This window comes from Pogona vitticeps, chromosome 5, assembly GCF_051106095.1.
Source record: "Pogona vitticeps strain Pit_001003342236 chromosome 5, PviZW2.1, whole genome shotgun sequence".
NCBI classification, from domain to species: Eukaryota; Metazoa; Chordata; class Lepidosauria; order Squamata; family Agamidae; genus Pogona; species Pogona vitticeps.
Window position 1 is genome coordinate 60,594,715 of NC_135787.1, and position 24,461 is coordinate 60,619,175.

Genomic DNA, 24,461 nt, shown 5'->3' on the forward strand with positions numbered 1-24,461 from the left:
TTAGCTCCAGCTATCATTAGAGCACTGGGAGCTATCCTTGGTGCTGCATCTTCTGATTATGTTTCAGCTTCATGTCTGTGTGGATGAGCCACAGCACAACTGTAGCTGTGTTCACTGTGATGCTTTCTCTGGTGGCATAAAGACAAGTGAGGCGTTAGGCTGAATCACACAATAAATACTGCAAAAAGGCATTGGCTTCACTGGCATGCTAAAATGAGTATTGAAAAAGGTCCAGTATTGGTACAGGATGACATTCACCTCCTATACAAAACATTTGTAAGATTTAACAGTTATTCTGTTTTTAGTTGTAGATGACACCTATCACATGTTCAATGTTGACTGTTGCATGAAAGTTTCACAAATAAGGTTTTTACTAAATGAGTCAACAGAGTAATAAAACAGATTCATTAACTGAGTGTGAGTGTTATTAAATGTAAGAATCTGGTTGCATTTCCTTGATTTTTGAATTAGGAATATATTTCTTTACATATAAAACATACTGTATATAGCTTCGTAAGCATATTGTATATTCATAATCTTGATTTTTTTAAAAAATCTTGTGAATATCCCCCCCTCTTTTTTAAGGCATCCCTTCTTTGGGTGTGTCTGATGTTGTCTTTTTCCTCCCCTTTCACTAAGATAATTATGACAGAAAATATACTGCTTCCTCTAACTCCACTAGATATTTTGTTATTCATTATTTCCCCCCTACTTTTTGCACTTAAATTTTCTTTAATTTTCCCTTTATAAAGCAGCTGATCAAGTCTTATGAGTTTGGTCAATTTTCATAACACAACAGACTAGAGACCTGTGAGAATCTTGACTTACTATGTACAAAGGGTCTGGGTGGCACATGCTGCTCAGTTGTTTCTACTTGTAGAAAAAGCTTTGGAGCTCTGCTTATCATGTTTTGTGTCTTAAAATATGTGAAGCAAAACTGTGTTCAAAGGAACCTTTGGGGTGTGTGTCTGTGACAGACTGATAGGTAGCCAGGTAGGGTTAGGATTCTTGTCCATATTTATCTTTGTCACTGATCTCTACTTTCTTAGTTTATTTCACCACCGCACCTCAAAACACATCTTACTATTTATTCTTTTATCATCTTGGATGGAGAGATAGCCATGAGTGTGCCTCGGTATTGACCTTCAGTATTTCTTACATGCATAAAAGCTAGCCCTAGAGGCCTCTGTACTCATGTCTGGGCTTTATCCTGTGGACTTCCTGGAACAATAACTGTAAGCATCCTGAATGACTATTCCTAATTCAGAGCCATAAGCTCATATTCATAGTGTGCTCTGCTCTGCTAATGTAGTTACCACAAATTTGTTGGATTTGAACGTGGGACAGTTCTCTTCCTGTGGTTTGTTTCTTTCTCAAGAAACCAGAGAAACAGACCTTAGATTCTTCCTCTGGTTTCCTGGAGGAGAAGGGTAGGTGCCTGCATTTGCGTTACATAGTAAACAAACCACAGAGTGAAACAGTTCACCAGAGTAAAGCAGGGTGAACCCTGTATCAAATGGTCCCTCATAGGGGAAATTTCTAATGTTATACAGGCCTTTTATTCTTTCTAGAGGTAAAGGCTTCCTCTGACCTGATTTTTCTGCTATCTTGAGAGATTTGATCCTGCATTGTTTTTTCTCCTCTTTGTACTATTTCTTTTGTGCCATCCTCCTTCAAGCTTTTACTCATCCCTTTTCTGCAATTAAAGAGTGATCCTTAGCATTTAGTTGATCGTTATTAAAGTTGATTATCAGTGTGTTTGGAGACTCATCTGCCAAGTGTAGATTGGATGTGAGTTTATTGCGGGATATAAATACAGGCTAGCCTATGTTGAGATCTCAACACCCCCTTCTTCTGGGGGCACACTGGCACTGTGCAGCAAGCCCAAATCTATAAAGATGGGATGGACTTCCGGCAGACGCATTGGGAAATTGAACTCCCAACCTTGGGCTTTGCAGCCAGATAACTAATTCACTGAGATGTCCAGCCAGCTTTGATGATGACAATTCTATCTAAATTAGTTAAACGCTGGGCCAAAGCCCGTTATATACCATGGCTTGGTTTTCACTCCTCAGACATCTAATTTGACTTCCTTGACTACTACATCTTTTAATTTTTATTATTTATTTATTTATTGTCCTTTCAATAGTAGCATTGCAGATTTCTTAAGTTAACAGTCTGTCTTTGTGGGTTAAAAAATAGAAATGGTTTCTTTAATGTGATTATTCAAAAGATCAGTGATCTGAAGGGGATTTTCTTTCTCTGACAGAGGCTTTTAATATATTTTCTCATGAGTCTTGTAACACTTTCTATAGGAAAGAAAATTGATTCAAGGTGGTGTATTTTTTTTTCCTAGAAGCTCAGTACTTTAAAAAAAGATACATGAAAGACTGTAGTGGTTGTGATATGAAGAAATAGTTCTGTGACATTCATTTGTATCTCTTGAGTTTGTGTGATAAATTACAAGTTCAGCATAAATTGAGTTCCACAGACCAAATGTTGCATATTTCATTTGTGAGGAATCTGCCTTGAAAGTAGAACGCCTTTCAGTTGTGGTTATCTAGTGGTATGTTAGAATCATATAAACACACCGCACACGCACACATGCACACATACACATTCTACATAGTTAAGGGTGCAATGAGTAGCCTAATAGATCTTGTTACCATTTCAAGGTACAATGTTGGTGTTCTAGAAAAACATCCATAAAAGAATTTCACCTTGTACTTCTCCAGCTATAACACTGTGTTTACAGTACATTAAGGGAGTATTTTCTGTGTGGCAGCAGACTTAATATTTAATCGACATTAGTGTCCATTGTAATATTTGTTCTGTGACTAGTTTAGTGTCTTTGTATGATTTAGTAGTTAATTAGGGGAATGGAACATAGTCAGGAAAGAATTATCTTTAACATTCTGTGTTTCAGAGGGCATGTTGATTGAGGTTTTCCAGCTGAAAATGCAAGACTATCTCTTGTAATCCTTTATTTCTCTTCCGTTGTCTATCCTGTTCATTGGCAGCAATGCCTGGTCCTTTATTGTTTATATAATAAGATTTTATTTTACTAATCCATCAAAAATATCAATTAAAATATATAATGAGAATTCTGTACTAGAGAGACTGTAACAATAATTACTGGCTTAACAGCAAGCACAATCTAGTATCGTCTACTTAAAAATAATTTCTACTGAATTTAGTTGGCTTTGGTGCCACATAACTTGGTACATGATTGCAGTCCCCCCAAAAAGTCTAGGTTTGCCCATCATAATTTAATTTTTCAGTTTTGAACCGTGTGATATAGTGGTGGAGTACTGTATGGTGTAGCAAGTTTACGTTATAGCAGGACTGTGCAAAATGCAGCCTAGGGGCTACATGCAACTCCCTGGAGGCCCATGTGTGATCCCCTGGCACCCTTATACCCAAACATTCCCCATGTTAATTTTTTTAAAATTGCATTGTTCACAAAATGTTATTTTTAGAAGATTAATTTGTCCTCTTGTTTAATGCAGAAGTCATTTTTCCAAGAAGGTAAAATAGAGTGCACCAAAAATGTAGTTCAGGATTTTTTAAAAGAGCCAAAAGCAAATTTGGACTTCCTAATATTACGCTTTTTGTATAGACACCAAGCTGGTTGCAGTTTTGCAAGCTTCCCCCCCCCCCCCCATTCTGTCTGGTGGAATGTTTGATTGTCAGAGACACTGCTTCATGAGAACTCGTCACTGTGAGATGCTGACCCTTCACAGATACTGGTGCATAAATGCAGTGAATATAAGACTCTACTATAGGGAGGAGTTCAGTTGATAATGAATGGCCAGACAATTAGGCAGTGTGACACTGTTGAAATTGGGTCATTTGGTGTAAGAGAGGCAGATGAATTCAGAGCTGTCTGTGGCTTCAGAACCTTGTTTTGGGGATATTTGGGAGCAGAATTGCTAGTCCCTGGCATCAAGAAAAGGTCCTCCCCCCTGCCATGCTTGCCAGGCCTGTGCTTAATCCGCACTGGCATGCAAACTTTACTGAGATCACCCTCCTGCAGGGCATTTGTAAGAAAAATGCCAGCATTTTGAACTTTTATTGGACTCAATTAATTTGCCTGTCAGCGTGCCAGCTCTGGGGCAAGGACTGCTTTTCAGCTTGTGGAAAGGGGTTATTTCCCTCTCTGTTCTGCTTCCTTGTCTCAGCTGTATCTGCTTTATGTTCCCGTTTAACTGGGCAATGTAAACCAAAAAGAAGAAGAAGTAGTAGTAGTTGCTGCTGCTGCTGCTGTTGTTCATATGAGTGCCGTTCCTTAATTAATTTAGAGCTCTGGCTCTTAACTGGGTGGTATAGAATACTAAGTTATATTTTCTTTAAACTTTTCTTTCTGCAGCAAGGCAAGATGGCACAAAAGAGAAGGATGTGTCAAAGGTCTGTAATGTGGTGTCCAGTGCAATAAAAGGCAGAACAAGCATCAGTAAAGCACAACTGATTGATTAAAAGGGGGAAAGCTGTTGAATTGTAGGTCTGTAACTGGTTAGTTAGACCTCCTAAAACATTTTGTGTCTAGTTGCTCATAAGGCAACAGTAATTTGGTTTGAATATGATGTATTTTCCATAAACAGCAGAAAGTTTCGTGGGACTTACAAGATAAAAAAGTTTTACATTATATAAGATTTTGTGAAATGGCTTGAAATCCTTTGAACCTTATGCTAAATAAGATGTTTTAAGCCAGGATTATTTGGACCTTCTGCTAAATGGTAATTTATTTCTGTGTAGTAATGCAGGATCATGCCTTTGATGCAAGAGTTGCCATTCTACCAAGGATTATATCCATGAAGAAAACTTGCCTTTGCACAAAAGCAGTGCTTAGGAAAACAGCAAGATCCCACATGACTATACTGGAAGGACCTCTTGGACAATAGTCTTTAAGATGCAACAGGACTCTGTTCTTGCTACAACTACCGCTCAATAGTAATAGCAATCTGCTGAATGTATTGGGTATGTCTTCATAAGTGTTATTGCTTCAATATAATGTAAGACGCCAGTTGGGCTTAGATACAGTGCTAAAGTATGGCTTAATATCACCGTTACCACAATTTAGCATTATGTTCAGAAAGCTTCCTCTCGCCCAACACTTGACTTCTTCTGATTTCCACCTTGTGGCTGCACTAGAACAAAGTAGAGGGAAGACATGGCAAGGCTAAGGCTCATGCACGTAATGTTGAAACAATGGTTTTCCATTATTTACCAGATATTTGTGGACGTTGTGACTTCTTTGTCTTCAGAGGGATCAGTAGAACCCCTTTCTTGTTCCACCTGCATCTCTGCTGTGTGAGAGTTCACTCAGGTATAGGTACTTTTTGGCCTAACTTGCGCAACTAATCTTTTCTATTATATCTAATACAGTTGAAATCTGAAAGGGACAACTTCTTGCAAGTATGGATTGCTTCACATTATCAGCACCGTTGATGAAGCCATTGGTCAAAGTTGGACATCTGTCCTAATAAATGATGCATGTGCCGGAGACAACAAATTGTGGTGGAGAACAAATTCCTACAGCTGTTCCCTACTATCCTATATGTTGTGGAGACTTTTTAGCAGTGTTTATTGCTAAAAAGGGGGGTGTTTCTGCAATGAAATATTAAAGGTTTTAATGTTTTATTATTGCTTTTATGTGGTTCAGTTCGAATTCCATTTTATTATTCTATTCTTGTTTTATTGTGCATTGCTTTGGTGGCTTTTTGACAAGAAGACAGCATAGTAATATTCATTATAGCCTTCTCCTTTTCTTGTCACCTCCTCATCTCCGCAGTGTGTCCACTTCTTGCCCATTTATCTGGATAATGCCTGGCCTTGGACATGGAGTCATATATTAAACAGAGTTAAACAAGGAGCAGATGTGCTTTGAGTAGCTGACACCAAGGGGAAGAGGTCACACTTTTAGGTTGGGGAAGGTGGCTAGGAGGAGGAAGGTGCTGCCATCGGCCCCTCAGTCATTGTAGTCATGAGTACGAGTGTAGTATTGAAGTACTGCAGGGTGGGAGCCAGGCAGCAGCAGTGGGTCTCTTCCGGTGCCCAGCAACAGGAAGGCTTATAGTGGCACTGCTCACAATATTTTTTCCTTAGCATGCAACTCTTGATTTTGGAAGTAGAATAAAACTGTCCTGACTTGTAGCTAGTGATAATTTTAGAACTCTTTGTACAGTGGTGCCTCGACTTACAAACGTCCATACTTATGACCATTTCGACTTACGACTAGCTCCGGCCGCAAAATTTTGCTTCTACTTGAAATTGGAGCTTCCACTTACGAACAGAAAAAGGGCGGGAAAATCAAATTTCTAACTGTAGGTGGCGATGAGGCTGCTTCTTTGTAGTTCTTTCACCCCAGCAGTTAGAGAGGCTTCGGAACTGCCTCCTTCTGCTTCGGAGTGGGCGTGTGTGTGTTTGCAGGGAGGTAAGGTGCTGTTTTCTGCTTTTAAAAAACTGTTCTGGATGTTTTTGCAGCGTGGCTTTGAGCTGGGGTTGGTTATGTTTCTGTGCTCTGATGGGTCTTGCAGTGTGGATTTAAAATGTGAAAAGTAGACTGAAATATTAAATTAAAATTAAATGTAAAAATTAGACTGTAATTTTAAAATATTTATTTATTTATTTTTGCATTCTGTGGCTCCTAGGGTTTGTGTACTGTGACCTCTCTTTTGCTTTAAAATGTGTGGGTTTAAAATGTGACTCCAAAGTCTTTTTGTTTTAAAATCATGGTGTAAAATGGGGTTTAGACTTAAGTCTCCCCCCCCCATTGTTTTCTCTCTGTGTGTGCTCTCTTTTTGTGCTGAGGGGGTCTGTTTGCTGGAACAAGGTGTTGGTGGGTGGGTTTAAAATGTGTTTGGTTTTAAATGATGTTAGTTTTAAAACGTGTTTTGTTTAAAAGGTGCTTGGTTTGGTTTAAAATATATTTTGTTCAAAAGGTGCTTGGTTTGGTTTAAAAGGTGTTTTGTTTAAAAGGTGCTGGTTTAAAACAGTGGTCCCCAACCTTGGGCCTCCAGATGTTCTTGGACTATAACTCCCAGAAGCCTTCTCCACCACCTCTGCTGGCCAGGATTTCTGGGAGTTGAAGTCCAAAAACATCTGGAGGCCCAAGGTTGGGGACCACTGGTTTAAAAGGTGCTTGGTTTGGTTTAAAAGGTGTTTTGTTTAAAAGATTTAAAAACTCTCCCCCCGCCCCCATTGTCTTCTCTCTGTCTTCTCTCTTTTTGTGCTTAACAGCACAAACCTTTGTCTGAGGGGTCTGTGTGCCCCAGTGATGACCGTCTTTCCTCTTTTCCCCATTGTTCCTTCCCTCCTGCCCACTTTTCCTGCCCTTTTTAAAACCTAAGTCATCTTAGGCTAAAAGAAGAAAAAAATTCCCCCTAGTGGTAGAGGACAGATTAATTGCTTTTGCATTAGTTCCTATGGGAACGAATGCTTCGACTTGCAACCAGCGCCTCTACACAGAAGATGGACTTACGACCATCTTCTGGAATGGATTATGGTTGTAAGTTAAGGCACCACTGTAAATTTCTATAATCCTCCTTCAAAGCCATCTGCTCTGGTGGCTGTCACATATTCAGGAAGTAAATTCCATAAGCAGTGTAATGGAATATTTCCTTTGATCTCTCTGGAATCTCCCACAGATCAGTTTCGTTGAGTGACCCAAAATTCTAATGCTGTGAGAGAGGAAGAAAATTTCTTCTGTGTAGTTTTCCCATACCTTGCAGAATTTTGCACACCTCTGTTATGTCCTTTATTAACCAGTTCCTTAACATAAAAATCCTTAAATTCTGCAACCTTTCCTCATAGGGAGTTACTTTGATGCCTTGATTTTGCTGGGTGCCTTCTTTGTACTCTGTTTAGCTGTCCCAAATCTTTACTCAAGATGTGGTATCTAGAACTATGTACAGTATTTCAGGAGTGGTTGCATCATCAATTGTATAGAAAAATTACAGCAAATTATTTGTAACCTCTTTCCTAATTATCCCTATCACTGCATTTGTCCCTTTTCACTGCTGCTATGCACTGGGTTGACATAATCATTGTAGATGTATGTCATTTCCTGCTCAGTCAGTCCTGTCAAGAGAAAAAAGAATTGGGGGGAGGCATTTCTAATACAGAATAGAGGAATGAGTTCTGCACAAGGTATGCATTAACACCACCACCACCACCACCACCACCACCACCACCACCACCACAACAACAACAACAACAACAACAACAACAACAATAATAATTTTGTGCCATCAAGTCAATTCTGACTTATGGCAACCACTTTCAGAGTTTTCTAGGTGGAGGATACTCAGAAGTGGTTTATCATTTCCTTCTTCTGGGGGGCATACTGGGACTATATGACTTGCCTAAGGCCACACAGGCTGGCTTTTTTGGGATGGACAGTGAGGAACTGAACTCCTAACCTCTGGCTCTGCAGCTACAGACCTCCCTCACTGAGCTATCCAGCCAGCAATTGATTGGCATAGCATTGAATAATCATTATAGGGGGAAAAACCTTGTCAGGACTGAGGAGCAATTTGGCAAGAGACCACAAAATTCCTGAACCAATGACACAAAAGGACCAAGTTGCTAAAAAGAAAAGAGTCCTGTTTCCTTTCTTTCTAACTATTGGTGGAATTTGGATCAGGATTACCTACTTGGTCAGGAGTTAGGTTCGCAAGGAAAAAAAATCTTTCTCTGAACAAAATTAAACCTGGAGGTCATGGGACATAAAGCAGTAATATCCTGGGAGAAGTCTGCCTAATCCAGTGGGCGCAACCTTATGAGGTCTCTGGGGTCCTGTAGCACTCTGTTTAAGCTGCTGTTTTGATGAAGGTATATGAGGAGAGTTCAACAATCATAGTTTTCCCAAATTGCTTCAGACCAAACTAGACAGCAGCCTGGCAAAGGAGCTGATTGTCACAGCATCGTGATTAATGATTTATTGTCTTCATTAATTGTTTGAGTAAACTTTGGCGATGTATTTCTATACACATAATATGGGACGGGAGGTGGGGATTTCCCAGAGAAAATAAATAGTGCAGAAAATTTGAATCTGTACAGACAGAACAATTTAACACTCTCGTTTTGCAAAATAAGAAACACATTTCTCTCTTTATTAAAAAAAAAAAAAAAAAGCTGGCAGGGCCCTCTTTGCCCCAAAAGCATTTCTTTTTGTGTGGAGAACTGAGAAATGTCAGAGGCCACTGAGAGAAATCTCACTTTGCATAGATGATTCTTGCTGGTTCAAGGGGACCCAGGCTTGAACTTCCCTCTCTCTCCTGAAAGGCTAGCATTTGAAAGCTAGAAACATGGCAAAGATAACTTTCCATGCATGGTCGGTCGGTCGGTAGGTTAGTCTCTCTGTTTCTCTCTCATAGCAGAACCGCCTAGAGTGGACGAGTATTGCAGATAGGCGGGGTATAAATCAGATAAATAAATAAATAAATAAATAAATAAATAAATAAATAAATAAATAAATAAATAAATAAATAAACAAACAAACAAACAAACAAACAAACAAACAAACAAACCTTGAGGGGCATTGTTCCTTTCAGGGTTTTTTTTTTACTCACTTGTCACATTGTAACTTTCTTGCCTTCCTAAACAGAATCTAGAAAATATGAGTTGCAACATAAAATGGCTCTCCTTGAAGTCATCAGAAGAATCCATACTCTTCAGTTAATACTGAATTTTCAGTACTCACAGGCTAGCATTTTGATACTTGTTTCCTGAAAATATGTAAGACCTCTATTCCTAAGTGTCTGAGCAACTTGATCTTAATGATGAATCTTTTTGCTTTTTCAAAGTAACAAGAGAAATACTAGTAGTTTTACAAATGTAGTGCATTGAATTTTGCAAATGTAATGCATCTTTTCTTAGCCCATAATAAAGAATAGTTTATATTACCAAGATTAAAACTATGCATCTTGCTCTTTACTAATGCACCTCAGACAAGATACAGCATTCTAGGAATAGATAGGTGCATTTGTATGCACCTGTATTATCAGGAGGGACATGGTGGCACTGTGGGTTAAAGCGCAAAAGCCTCTGTGCTGCAAGGTCAGAAGACTAGCAGTCGTAAGATCGAATCCATGTGACGGAGTGAGCTCCCGTTGCTTGTCCCAGCTCCTACCAACCTAACAGTTTGAAAGCACATAAAAATGCAAGTAGATAAATAGGGACCACCTCGGTGAGAAGGTAACGCGTTCCGTGTCTAGTCACGCTGGCCACATGACCATGGAAACTGTCTATGGACAAATGCTGGTTCTGCGGCTTGGAAACGGGGATGAGCACCGCACCTTAGAGAGGGACACAAGTGGACTAAATGTCAAGGGGAACCTTTATCTTTATTCATTTTTTTATTTTTAAATTTTATTTGTACCCCGCCTATATGGTCAATACGACCACTCTAGGTGGCTTCCAGACAGACAAAAATACAAATATATATACAGTGGTGCCTCGCTTAGCGATTGCTTTGTTTAACGAAGAATTCACTTAACGATGTATTTCTTGGAGGAATTTTCCTCATCGTTTAACAATGTTCTCTATGGGGGATTTTCACTTAACGATGTCCGTTTTCGCTCATTTTTAAGTGTCTTAAAATGTTTGAAACCTGTTTTAAATGCTTGGAATCGGTAGTCCACCTTGTGAAACATGTGCAAACTTAATTTGGCTCTGTTCTGAGTCTTTGTTAATGTTTGGTGATTTTTTGTTTTTCCCCTTTAAATGCATTGAACGGACAGTTCAATGGATTTAAATGGGGAAAACAAAAAATCACCAAAAATTAACAAAGACTCAGAACAGAGCCAAATTAAGTTTGCATAGGTTTCACAAGGTGCACTACCAAATCCAAGTGTTTAAAACAGGTTTCAAACATTTAAAGACACTTAAAAATGAGCAAAAACGGACTTCGGAAAGCCATTCAAAAGCATTGGAGCCGGCTCCAATCCTTTTGAATGGCTTTCTGTTGGGGGAAACATTCTTTCACTTAGCGATGTTTCCTATGGCGATTTTTGCTTAAGGACGGTAATCCGTTCCCATTGGAACGGATTAACCGGTTTTCAGTGCATTCCTATGGGAAATGGTGTTTCGTTTAACAATGTTTTCCCATAGCAATGGGTTTTTTTTGAACCAATTAACATCGTTAAGCGAGGCACCACTGTACATATAGCAAAATGAAAGTATCCAGCAATAGACAGTCAACAGTAATGAACAATAAGCAATAAACAATAAGCAGATTCTTCAAGATGGAAAGATGACAAAGGATAGATAAAGAAAGAAAAATTATTATCTGGAGGGAAGGCCTGCTAAAACGTCCAAGTTTTTAGATGGGTCTTAAAAATACCCAGCGACGGGGCCGCACGAATCTCTGGAGGCAGGTTGTTCCAGAGGCGAGGAGCCACCACCGAGAAGGACCGATTTCTTATTTTTTCCTTTAGGGCCTCCCTCAGCATCAAGCTCCTCAGCCTCACCTCCTGACTCGATCGAGTGATACGGGTAGATCTTGGTGGGAGAAGGGTAGATCTTTACCTTATGTTATCAGTTCAGAATATAACCTGCTTCATTTTAGGCTGGTTGTACTTGCTAAACATGATTACTGTAATAAAAATATATAAACAAACCACAGTTCTGTATACTTGAGCATACTTATGTCTTGCTACTATGACATAGTTTATCAAGCTCATTTTAAGATGCTGTCAGACAGTTGTGTTTTGTTTCTTTCAGCCAAACTTTTCTTGAAATAAATGTTTCTTTTATTTATATCTGCATCATCATTATAATTTATTAAAATATTTACTGAGTATGTCAATGCGCTTTTAAAAAGAAGAGTTTCAGTAAGCAATTCCTAGGTTTCTAGAAGAGCAAGTGAAACAGAACCTTTGCTATATCTATGGGAATTCCTAAAAGAATGGAGAGAGGGGGGTGTATTGAACATAGCAACTTTTGCTGTTAGTTAAGAGAATCTCTGGCTTAATTGCAAATCATCTTTGGCGTTCAAAGCATAGTCTGTCTTAATAGGAGCAAAGATGAAGCCCAATTAGTAATTGTCATTATTAAGCTAAGGAAGTGAGATTTGATTCACTTTAGAATTATTTGTCTAGCCAAATAGGCTGAACTTTTGTTAACTACATGTTACAGTGCTAGCTTTGTTATAATAGTTGAACTGCTTGACAGAGATTTTCAGAAGGTGTGTGTTTCCTATTACATAAATATTATATAAATGCTATATGCTGGTAAGTCTTTTAAGGCTCACTGTGAGTGGGAGCGGAGTTAATGTTGCAGCTCCAACGCTAAGTTCCAGAGGTTCTATAAGGAAAGAAACAAAATAATGTGATCTACTATATACAGATCACTTAATTCAGTTCATTAGAACATGCTAAATATATTATTTTTCACAGAATTATTTGCACCAGGTGAGATTTTCGAACCTTCTGTGTGTTCTTCACCCACTAATTTTTGTACCATCATGCCTGATGAGGAGCTCTAGAGACCTTTGAATCTCACACCATTTTTATGATAGTTCACTGGTCCCAGTAAAAGGTATTACACCCAACAATGCGTTTTGTTTTCACTCATGAACCACACAGCTATTTTGTTTTTCAATTTATGTTAGGGTTTTCCACAGTGGAATGCCTGATCCCCGCAGTTATTGGTGAAGCCGTTTAGTGGAGAGTGCCGGTTCTGGAATTTCACAGTAGCTTAACTTTCATGTGCCTAAACACTGGACACTGTTGATGCCTATTAATGATTCTTCTCAGGGGTTTTTTGGAAAGTATTAGAAAAATTCAGAAGGTCACTCATGTATTTCAGCACGTGAAATGCCTGTGGTCAATAACCATTTATTACCCTGATTCCTAATGATTTATCAATCAGTACTGCTGTTTGAAAGAAAGACTAGAATGAATGCAGATTCAAGCCTTGTATCTTAGTTTCAAATCTAATGATGAACTTTAAGAATTTTCAGAAATTGTCGGTTGTGCCTAATAACTTAATAGCTGGTAAAATAACTTGGATTATTCTGCATAAATACTCCAAAGTAGCCTTTATATCCCAATTTCTAATAAATGTACTTTTTGTATCTACTCTTGCTCAGATTCCTACCTGTTAACCAAGTTCCCCTGATAGTTTTCACCTTTTTTAAAGGAGTGGTTCCCAGATAACTCATGCTTGAAATACAGTGGACCCTCTACTGACGGAATTAATCCGTATTGGAATGGTGGCTGCAGGTCAAAAAGTCTGTAGGTTGAGTCTCCATTGACCTACAATGCATTGAAAACCAATTAATCCTGTAACTGGCCATTTTTGTTCCATTTTCTTTTTTTTCTGGTTTGTAGGTTGATTCTCTGGCTGCGTCAAACCTAAGTTTTGTGGCCAGAGAAGTCTGTAACTCGAAAAGTCTGTAAGTTGAGGATCCAATGCAATTGATAGAGATTGCAGGCTTGATAAGTGCAGTGGAAACTTTCTCTCTGTTCAGCAGGGCTCACCACTTAGTAGCGAGCTTAAGCCTGATGCTAAATGTATGTTTAACCAGAAGTGCACCTCACCATGATCAGCATTATTATTCCCAGTTAAGTATACACAGTCCAAACCTATATGTCTCTAGTCCTTAGAAGTGAATGACCAAGTTTAGTAGTACTTGTCCCAGAGCAATGGTGCTAAGAAAGCAACTTACTTGCTATCAACCTGCTTCAGTGAATATCTCACAACAAAGGCCACTTTTACCCTCCCTTTAATGCCTCTAGTGTGTGTGTGTGTGTGTGTGTGTGTGTGTGTTGTGATACCAGCAAAGAGTGGAGGTACAGAAAAACTGTATAACTGGGAGAGAATTATACTCCAGTTCCAATGCAATGATCTGGATCTCAACATCTTCCCCAGCCTGGCTGGGGGTAATCATACTAAAATATAAATGTCTTGATTAAACATTCAGGAGTAATCATGTATTTGTATAAAGATGATTCATTACTTAATTGTAATAAATAAAATTGGGACTGTAGGAATGTAGTTTGATCCAAGTACTTCTTAACTGTGGGCCTGTTTGAAATGTGAATAATTTAAAAAAGGATGGGCCTGTAGTGGAGTCATGATGGTTGCCACTGCCAGTGTCTTCATCGTTGGTGTTCAAAGTTAGTTTTAAAGTTTACCTATCAAATCCAGGAAGTCGAACAGCAAATTCGAGAAGAAAGACAAAAGTATATCCATTTGAAAGTCAAAATTTTATCAGATCTCTTCATCACTTAAAGGACAATGAGATCCCTTTTTAAAACTTATTCTTCATTTTGAATGGTACCATTCCAAAGGGTAGCAAATCATCTTGAATGAGATGCAGCCAAGATGCTTCATCCTAAGAGGAAAGAAGGGCAAAGAGGGCAAAAACCTGTTTTTCACCCAGGACAGCTGGTCATTTCATTTCAGCTTTAATTCAGGCAAGCAATTGAGCCTCCACCGTCAGATTAAATTGAGGGTGGGACATTCTTTCAGCATAGACTGAAGTTCCAAAGGTGTTGTGGGTTTATGTAGGAGTGGCTTGTGGTCTGGAGAGGTTTGTGCTAAAACAGGTTGAACTGAGTTCTGCTTGTAAGTGCACCTGTTCCTGATCAAGGATGGTTGTCCTTTCCACAGTCCACTCTGTCAGTCTTTAAAGTGAACCTGCCTGAAGTAAAAAAAAAAAAACTGACATTAGGTATGGAAATCCATGAATGAAAGTAAAGGAGATATGGAGGAACATTTTTGTCATGTGAGACCTGACTCACTATCATAATCTGCTGTGAAATGTCGCTGCACCCCTTCAGGGAGGTACGTACGTACGTACGTATGTATGTATTATTTGTTTATTTGTTTATTTGTTTATTTGTTTATTTGTTTATTTGTTTATTTATTTATTTTTATTACACAAGTAATACAATAGGTATTCGGGGTCCATATATGCAATAAAAACAATAAAAAACAAATAAACAGCAACATAAGGCAAGACAAGAATTGAAGTCATCCTATTAAAATAGAACATATCATTAATTGATCAGTTAAACAAATCTTGCCAGTACTTGAGTACTTGGAGGGGATGACACATAAGCATTAGTGTTTCTGTAACTGATAAATGGGTACTGTATTTTATAAAAATCAGAAGTTTATTTCCCCTCTCTAAGTGAGTACACCTGCTCACTTAGTTTATCAATTAGTACTGTGTGCCAAACATTAGCATTCTAAATTAACAATGATAAGCTAGATAAGATTTTCCATTTCAAGACAGTTACCATTCTAGCTGATTGTCAAGACATGATAAAAAGGGATTTGTGCAGCATACTCACATTTTCATTATAAAACCATGACAATGAACTTAATGATGGGTATAAAATAGTATTCCTTCATGGATTGCTTCTTCTTCATGGATTGCTGCTCTTTCATGGATTGCTCCCTTTTTGTGGCGAAGGGGCTTGAGTAATTCAGAGAAACTATGGGCTATGCCGTGCAGGACACCCAAGATGGACAGGTCATAGTGGAGAGTTCCGACTAAATGCGATTCACCTGGAGCAGGAACTTGCAAGCCACTCCAGTATCTTTGCCAAGAAAACTCCATGTACAGAAACAAAAGGCTAAAAGTTATGATGGTTTGGCCTTGCAAAGCAGGGCAAACAAAGCAGGGCAAAGGCTAATAGAGCTTTGTCAAGAGAACAAGCTGGTCATCACAAACACTCTTTTCCAACAACACAAGAGGCAATTCTACACATGGACGTCACCAGATGGGCAATACTGAAATCAGATTGATTATATTCTCTGCAGCCAAAGACGGAGAAGCTCTATACAGTCAGCAAAAACAAGATTTGGAGCTGATTGTGGCTCTGATCATCAGCTTCTTACAGCAAAACTCAAGCTTAAACTGAAGAAAGTAGGAAAAAACACTGGGCTAGTTAGGTATAATCTAAACCAAATCCCTTATGAATACACAGTGGAAGTGAAAAACAGATTTAAGGAAGTAGATTTGGTTACAGAGTATCTGAAGAACTATGGATGTAGGGTCGTAACATTGTACAGGAGGCAGCAACAAAAACCATCCCAAAGAAAAGGAAATGCAAGAAAGCAAAATGGCTGTCCAACGAGGCCTTAGAAATAGCAGAGAAGAGAAGGGAAACAAAATGCAAGGGAGATAGGGAAAGTTACAGAAAATTGACTGCAGACTTCCAAAGAATAGCAAGGAGAGACAAGAGGGCCTTCTTAAATGAACAATGCAGAGATATAGAGGAAAAGAATAGAAAAGGAAAAACCAGAGATCTGTTCAAGAAAATTGGAGATATTAAAGGAACATTCTGTGCAGAGGTGGACATGATAAAGGACAAAAGTGGTAGGGACTTTACAGAAGCAGAAGACATCAAGAAGAGGTAGCAAGAATACACAGAGGAATTATACCAGGAAGATCTGGATGTCCCGGACAACCCAAATAGTGTGGTCGCTGACCTTGAGCCAGACATCCTGGAGAGTGAAGTCAAGGAGGCCTTAGAAAGTATGGCTAACAACACGGCCAGTGGAGGTGATGACATATGAGTTGAACTATTTAAAATCTTAAAAGATGATTTTTATTTTATTTTATTTTATTTTATTTTATTTTATTTATTTATTTATTTATTTATTTATTTATTTATTTATTTATTTATTTATTTATTTATTTATTTATTTATTTATTGTATTTATACGCCGCCTATCTAGTCATTTCGACCACTCTAGGCAGCTAGAGTGATGATGTTGTTAAAGTGCTACACTCAATATACTAGTGAGTTTGGAAAACTCAGCAGTGGCAGATGATTGGAAAAGATCAGTGTACATCCCAATCCCAAAGAAGGGCAGTGCCAAAGAATGCTCCAACTACCGTACAATTGCACTCATTTCATACGCTAGCAAAGTTATGTTGAAAATCCTCCAAGACAGGCTTCAACAGTATGTGACCCGAGAACTCCCAGAAGTACAAGCTGGATTTTGAAGGGGCAGAGGAACTAGAGACCAAATTGCTAACTTGCGCTGGATTATGGAGAACGCCAGAGAGTTCCAGAAAAACATTTACTTCTGCTTCATTGACTACGCAAAAGCCTTTGACTGCGTGGACTACAGCAAACTATCGCAAGTTCTTAAAGAAATGGGAGTGCCCGACCACCTTATCTACCTCCTGAGAAATCTATATTTGGAAGAGGAAGCAACAGTTAGAACTGGATATGGAACAACTGATTGGTTCAAAATTGGGGAAGGAGTAAGACAAGGCTGTATATTGTCTCCCTGCTTATTTAACTTATATGAAGAATATGTCACACGAAAGGCAGGACTGGATGAATCCCAAATCGGAATTAAGATTGCCGGAAGAAATATCAACAACCTCAGATATGCAGATGATACCACTCTGATGGTAGAAAGTGAAAAGGAATTAACCTCTTAATGAGGATGAAAGAGGAGAGTGCAAAAAATAGAACGAAGCTCAACATCAAAAACTAAGATCATGGCCATTGGCCCCACCACCTCCTGGCAAATAGAAGTGACAGAGTTTATTTTCTTGGGCTCCATGATCACTGCAGATGGTGACAACAGTCACTAAATTAAAAGATACCTGCTCCTTGGGAGGAAAGCAATGACAAACCTTGACAGCATCTTAAAAAGCAGAGGCATCATCTTGCCGAAAAAGGTCTGCATAGTCAAAGCTATGGTTTTTCCAGTAGCGATGTATGGAAGTGAGAGCTGGACTATAAAGAAGACTGACCGCTGAAGAATTGATGCTTTTGAATTGTGGTGCTGGAGGAGACTCTTGAGAGTCCCCTGGACTGCATAGAGAACAAATCTATCCATTTTCAAGGAAATCAACCCTGAGTGCTCACTGGGAGGGCAGATCCTGAAGCTGTGGCTCCAGTACTTTGGCCATTTCATGAGAATACTTCCTGGAAAAGATCTTGATGTTGGGAAAGTGTGAAGGCAAGAGGAGAAGGGAATGACAGAGGATGAGATGTTTGGACAGTGTCATCTAAGCCAGTGGTTCTTAACCTTGGGTTACTCAGGTGTTTTTGAACTGCAACTCCCAGAAACCCCAGCCAGCACAGCTGGTGGTGAAGGCTTCTGGGAGTTGCAGTCCAAAACACCTGAGTAACCCAAAGTTAAGAACCACTGATCTAAGCCACTGGTTCTTAACCTTGGGTTACTCAGGAGTTTTGGACTGCAACTCCCAGAAGCCTTCACCACCAACTGTGCTGGCTGGGTTTTCTGGGAGTTGCAGTTCAAAAACATCCGAGTAACAAAAGTTAAGAACCACTGATCTAAGCTACCAACATGAATTTGACCCAACTCTGGGAGGCAGTGGAAGACAGGAGGGCCTGGCGTGCTCTGGTCCATGGGGTCACCAAGAGTTGGACACAACTTAACGACTAAACAACAACATAAAATAGTGTTTCAAATTTATTATTTTGCCAGTTTATCTGTAAATCATTTCCTTAAAAGTATGTATCTTAATATTTGGCCACTTTATGTCAAAATATAAACCAATTTTCCTATATCCCCTCCGATATTTAGAACTAGAAATATGATTGGTTAAATGTTGTCATGTGGGGCTTTTGGAGGTTTCAAGTTTTAATTTGTAAATCGCTTTGAGTGGTGCTTGTACTAATGGATATACAGGGGTGCCCTGCTTGACGATTATCCCATTAGATGATGAAATTGCTTCACGATGAGTATTTTGCGATCGCTGTAGCGATCGCAAAACGATGTTTGTATGGGTTTTTTTCGCTTCACAACGATTGGTTCCCTGCTTCGGGGACCAATTTTTCACTTAATGACGATTTTAAAACAGCTGGTCAGTGGCTCTCAAAATGGCTCCCCACTGTTTTGCTTACCTCATTTCGCAAGACAGGGAGCGGAAAATGGCTGACCTATGGAGGATCTTCAATGCACAATCAGGTATTTCCCCCATTGGAATGCATTGACCAGTTTTCAATGCATTTCAATGGGTTTTTTTTCGCTTGACGGCGATTTCGCTGTAGAGCGATTTTGCTGGAACGCATTATCGTCGTCAGGCGGGGCACTACTGTACATCAATCAATCAGTAAAACAAACAAACCCCTGTTGGTAAGGGATCAAACTGCTGTGTAGAGCTGTGTGTTCCATTATTTTATTTTATTTTATTGTACACATGTCCCATAGGACTCTGATTTAAAAGAGTATTTGACCCATTGGAAGGACAAGATGTCATCAGGTCTTTCAGTCATGCCTGTTTTGTACCTTGAGAATGGTGGAATGTGGGGTCATTCCATGTCAAATCAACCAGTGCATGGAACCTTGATGTCATTGATTTGTTTCACTTTTGGTACATTTGTACTTTACCTTGAGATGTTTTAAAAATAGTTTTTTTCAGTTTTTTTGGTCCACCTGTTTCCGAGATATTGCATTTTCATAATTGCAAAAAAAGCCACAATTCACTAGCCATCATTATTTAAAATGTCATTTAATAGATACCTATGAAAGCTACAGACCTGGGACATGTGTCATTTTAAAGCCTATGAATAGGGCTTTCAATTGATATACAACATGATGCAATTGTAAATTTTAAAAAATGTTAAAATTTGAGGTTTTGTGAAAATGGATTTTTTTTTAAGTTTTCAAAAAATTCACATTTAAAGATACATGTCTTGTAGCCAGTCAATCCAAATTTCAGGCTGGTTTCTCAATGGTATCATACAAAACTTAAATTTTCTTGTTGGCAGTGACAAGGATTTAAATTGATTTAGCCGTGAAAATAGACCAAAAATTCTATAGCTAGTGATTAAGAACCTTTTTTTCTTGGCTAGCATGTTGGATACTTTTTTCATATCCTGTGGGGTTAGCTGATATGTTCTCCCTGTAGCTGTAATTCAGACCTGGGCAAAGTGCGGCCCTCCAGATGTTCCTGAACTGCAAATCCCAACATTCCTCACTGTGTGAGCTAGGCCCAAATCTCCTCACTATTGGCTGTGCATGCTAGGAATTATGGGAATTGCAGTTCAGCAACATCTGGAGGGCCGCATTTTGCCCACCCCTGCTGTGTAATTGGATCTAGTTTGCAAAGCATGAAGGTTCCTCGTACTGTAAGAACATCCAGTTTCCTAGGATAAGAGAATGATGTTGCTGGTCAAGCTGGATGTAAGAATGATAGCTTGCCTTCACATTCTGCAGCATCTATTGAAAGAACATCCCATCCACCATGAGTTGTCATAGGCACGTGCCATAAAAGCAATTCAAATGATCAAAGTCTACATCTTGAATTTCGGGAATGACTTTAATACAATGTAAAACAGAATCATGAGAAGCTGGAAATACTTTGGTTTCTAATTTTTCAGTTGATACTGGGAGGAAGGCATGACACTTCTGCGTTCCTGTAAAAGGAACTGCTTCATCAAATTGTACTTTTAAAAATCTCTCCTCTTTGTGCAAATCTGTGTAACCCCCACACTGATTTCCAAGTCATTGAAGCAGAGTGGCATTTTTATGCCACTGCACATGGCAAAGGAGTTTGTGATGGTGTTATATTACAAATGATGAATACCTGGAAGAGGAGAGATTTTTCCAAGTATTCTTTACCTAGAAGATCCTGGAAAAGGGTTGCCATAAGTCACAATCGACTTGATGGCCCAGTTTATCATTGACAGTTAACCATACCTGTAGTTGAAGATGGAAAGCCAAGTAGTAAATCCAGAGGAGAAGGATGTTGAGACTGCCCGATCTTGAAAGGTGAAAAAGAATAGAATTAAAAATTCTTGAGTGCTTACCGTTATGAACAAATGTCATAATCAGTTTTTGCTGTCATGTGAAAAATTATTCAGAAATTGGGACCAGAAGGGTTTATAAAAGATTGGTAATTTGAGAGAGGGTAATAATTTAAATCAGTTTGGTCAAACCATTAAAGGTTAAATTAGAAAGTGCTTGTGGCTAGTCCTGAGACTTTATTGAAAAGAATGCTCAAATGGAGTTAAATAGTTCTTGATAAATTATTGGCAATATCACCCCAAAACATTTGTCTGAATTTCTGCTTGAGCATGTTGCAATAATCCAAACGGGATATAACTAAGGCATGTGCCACTATGGCCAGATCAGACATTTCAAGGAATGGGTGTAGCTGTGAACCAGTTTTAACTTTGCAAATGCACTCCCGGCCACAGCTGTACATCTATGCATCCAAGCACATGGTTGTGTCCAGGATCACAGCTAAGCTGCAAACCTAATTTTTCAGGGGGCATGTTACCCCAACCACTACAGGTTGAATTCCTATCTCCTGGTTTGCCTTTTGACTCACCAGGAACACTTCTGTCTTGTCTGGATTAAGTTTCACTTTGTTAGCCCTCATCCAGTCAATTACTGGCAACAGTCAAAGCAGAATATAACTTCCTTGGAATCTAAAACCTTGTCCAAAAATGGAATATTGGGGACTGGCTCTTAATTATCTAATACAGTGGGATTTGAGGATTGATGTGGGATTGATGCCTTACTACTGTCTCTTTTAGACATTATGGTACCTTTCCTTGTTGCAAGGAGGCATTCACCCTTCCCCTGTGAGTGTCTTTCAACACTCTTTTTCCCACTCACACAATCTCCCTCTGGCTGCTAAGCAAAGTAAGAGCAAAGTTCCAGCACGGATGTCACCTCTCCAAAGATCCTGTGAAAGAAAAGTGCAAGTGAAAGAATAAAGTGCCAAAGAAGGACTGCAGTTGAAAGTTAAAAAGACAAAAAATCACTAGTGGAGCTCTCAAATAGTTAATACGTATTTGTCAGGCTTTTTTCAATTAAACTAGGGTATAGGCTGGTCTGAAACCTGAGAAGTAGGATCGCCTAGCTACTTTAAATCATAGGATTTAGAAAAATCAAGAATACAGAGTTATATATGTAGGTTTCACACATATTTATTTTGCAGTGCCTACCTTTGGCCCTCTGCTGTAGCTATATGGTGGAGTTCTGTAAAACCAAAACGATTCAAGAACAAAATTTCCCAAGGACAAGTTTCTTAAAATTAGGGCTAATCCACTCAATCTGAATGAGTAGTAAGAGAATGGATTGTAACCTGGTTTTTTTTTCTATATTTATTTCCATTTTGCCTGTTTTAATCAGCAGAAGGACTGAAAAGTCAGATTTCAATTTGGACTGAGGGACTCCCAAAATGTCAGGAGAATGAAGAAGACAGATCTTATAGAACTGGGGTTTAAGGACATCATTATGAATTGTGAGATACACTGGTATTCATTCATCTCTCTTCTTTCCTCATCCTTCATTTCACTTTCTGTCTCCACGTGCAAGAATCGGACCTTTCATCCAGAGGCGAGGAAGATGATGTTTACCAAAGTAATTAATGACTCCTATTAAATATGTGAGTGAGCGTTTCTGAATTATAAGTAGCCATATGTAACTTTCCTTTAGTATGTTTTTAAATTGGTGTTCGTTTTTAAAATGTTTCTAGAAATATTTATTTATTTTACTTATCAAAGAAAGAAAGCAATCTGGCATTTTTCCAAAAAAAAATATTTTTTTTGGCCTGCAAAATGCATCATGTGTCTCATTAATACAGTTTCTTTGCAGGTAATTGACTGAAATGTGGAATAAACCATATTTTAAGCATTATGACACATGAAGATTAATCATGTTGTAATTGGTTAGTTTTCTGCATAGTTGCATCTTAATAAGGATAGTAATTAAGTCCCTTTGTCATGCTTGCGTTTTTGGTACATTTCTTAAATTCATAAAAGTGATGTGGTCACAAGTTATTTTTATGATCAAAGTATTTTTTAAAAAGCAGGTATTCTACTTTAAACAACAGTCCTATAGATCTCTGCTAGGAAGTACCATCAGAGACTTTGTTGAGCATATTTTTTTAAGGAAATGTTTTTAAGAGTAAAAATGCTAATTAAAAACACAGTCATGTATAAATTTAAATGTTTCATTACAGTGGGACTGATAATTGTATAACTCTTAAAATTTACTTGGTTTCTTTTCTTTTTTTAAAAAAAAAAACTTTTGGGCCATTTCATGAATCGTGAAACTGCATGTTGAACATCTCCCACCAGAATGGTTTCTGAATAATTCTAATGCTTCACAGTTTCCTCTAGAAAGCTCAAAGGTCAGATCATCTGGTTTCTAGTAGTGGAATGAGCCCTACATACAGTATTGCTATCAGAAATTCCTGACATTCCATTTGTGTAATATTTAGCCTCATGTACTTGGTGCTCTGTCAAAGAAACAAAGTAGTAAAACTGTCATGGCAAGAGCTAAAAAGAACCTGATGCCCAGCAAAACGTTTTCTCCACTTTGAACTGAGTACTTTAGTTTAACATTAATCATTTTTGTGGTTTTGCAGTTTCCGGAATTTCAGTTTGACTTCTCTATATATACCTCTAATTAACTTCTAGTTATGCCAGCAGGCAGAAACACGTAGCAGAAAGTTTAGTAATATCGAACATGCTTTCTCTAGGGAAGATGGTTGTAAATGGAATGGAACAGAAGCAAAAAGCTTTGAGTTGCTTACTTTTTTCTGTATGTCTGACTTGTCAATACTGTACTTAGTCCTGCTTGTTGTTGTTGTTGTTTAGTCATTTAGTCGTGTCCGACTTTTCGTGACCCCATGGACCAGAGCACGCCAGGCCCTCCTGCCTTCCACTGCCTCCCGGAGTTGGGTCAAATTCATGTTGGTAGCTTTAATGACACTGTCCAACCATCTTGTCCTCTGTCGTCCCCTTCTCCTCTTGCCTTCACACTTTCCCAACATCAGGGTCTTTTCCATGGAGTCTTCCCATTAGGTGGCCAAAGTATTGGAGCCTCAGCTTCAGGATCTGTCCTTCCAGTGAGCACTCAGGGTTGATTTCCTTTAGAACGGATAGGTTTGTTCTCCTTGCAGTCCAGGGGACTCTCAAGAGCCTCCTCCAGCACCACAATTCAAAAACATCAATTCTTCAGCAGTCAGCTTTCTTTATGGTCCAGCTCTCACTTCCATACATCATTACAGGAAAAACCATAGCTTTGACTATGCGGACTTTTGTTGGCAAGGTGATGTCTCTGCTTTTTAATATGCTGTCGAGGTTTGTCATTGCTTTCCTCACAAGAAGCAGGCGTCTTTTAATTTTGTGGCTGCTGTCACCATCTACAGTAATCATGGAGCCCAAGAAAGTAAACTCTGTCACTGCCTACATATATTCCCCTTCTATTTGCGAGGAGGTGATGGGACCAGTGGCCATGATCTTAGTTTTTTTGAGCTTCAGACTGTTTTTTGCACTCTCCTTTTTCACTCTCATTATGAGGTTCTTTAATTCCTCTTCTGTTTCTGCCATCAGGGTGGTATCATCTGCGTATCTGAGGTTGTCGATATTTCTTCTGGCAATCTTAATTCTGGCTTGGGATTCATCCAGTCCTGCCTTTCACATGATGTATTTTGCATATAAGTCAGGGGGACAATATGCAGACTTGTCATACTGCTTTCCCAATTTTGA

At 38.8% G+C, this 24,461-nt stretch overlaps 1 protein-coding gene across 3 annotated transcripts in view; it reads left to right on the forward strand.

Moving 5' to 3' along the window:
• Positions 1-24,461, forward strand: part of WWC2 (WW and C2 domain containing 2) — a 170,795-nt gene that overhangs the window by 13,886 nt on the left and 132,448 nt on the right. The window contains exon 1 of one of the 3 annotated variants that reach the window (XM_073001418.2): positions 21,223-22,351. The exons of the other annotated variants lie outside the window; for them this stretch is intronic. Within the exon in view, the coding sequence (XP_072857519.2) occupies positions 22,350-22,351 (2 nt within the window). The 5' untranslated portion in view covers positions 21,223-22,349. Of the gene's footprint in view, positions 1-21,222; positions 22,352-24,461 lie in introns of those variants that run through there. 3 annotated transcript variants of the gene reach the window in all.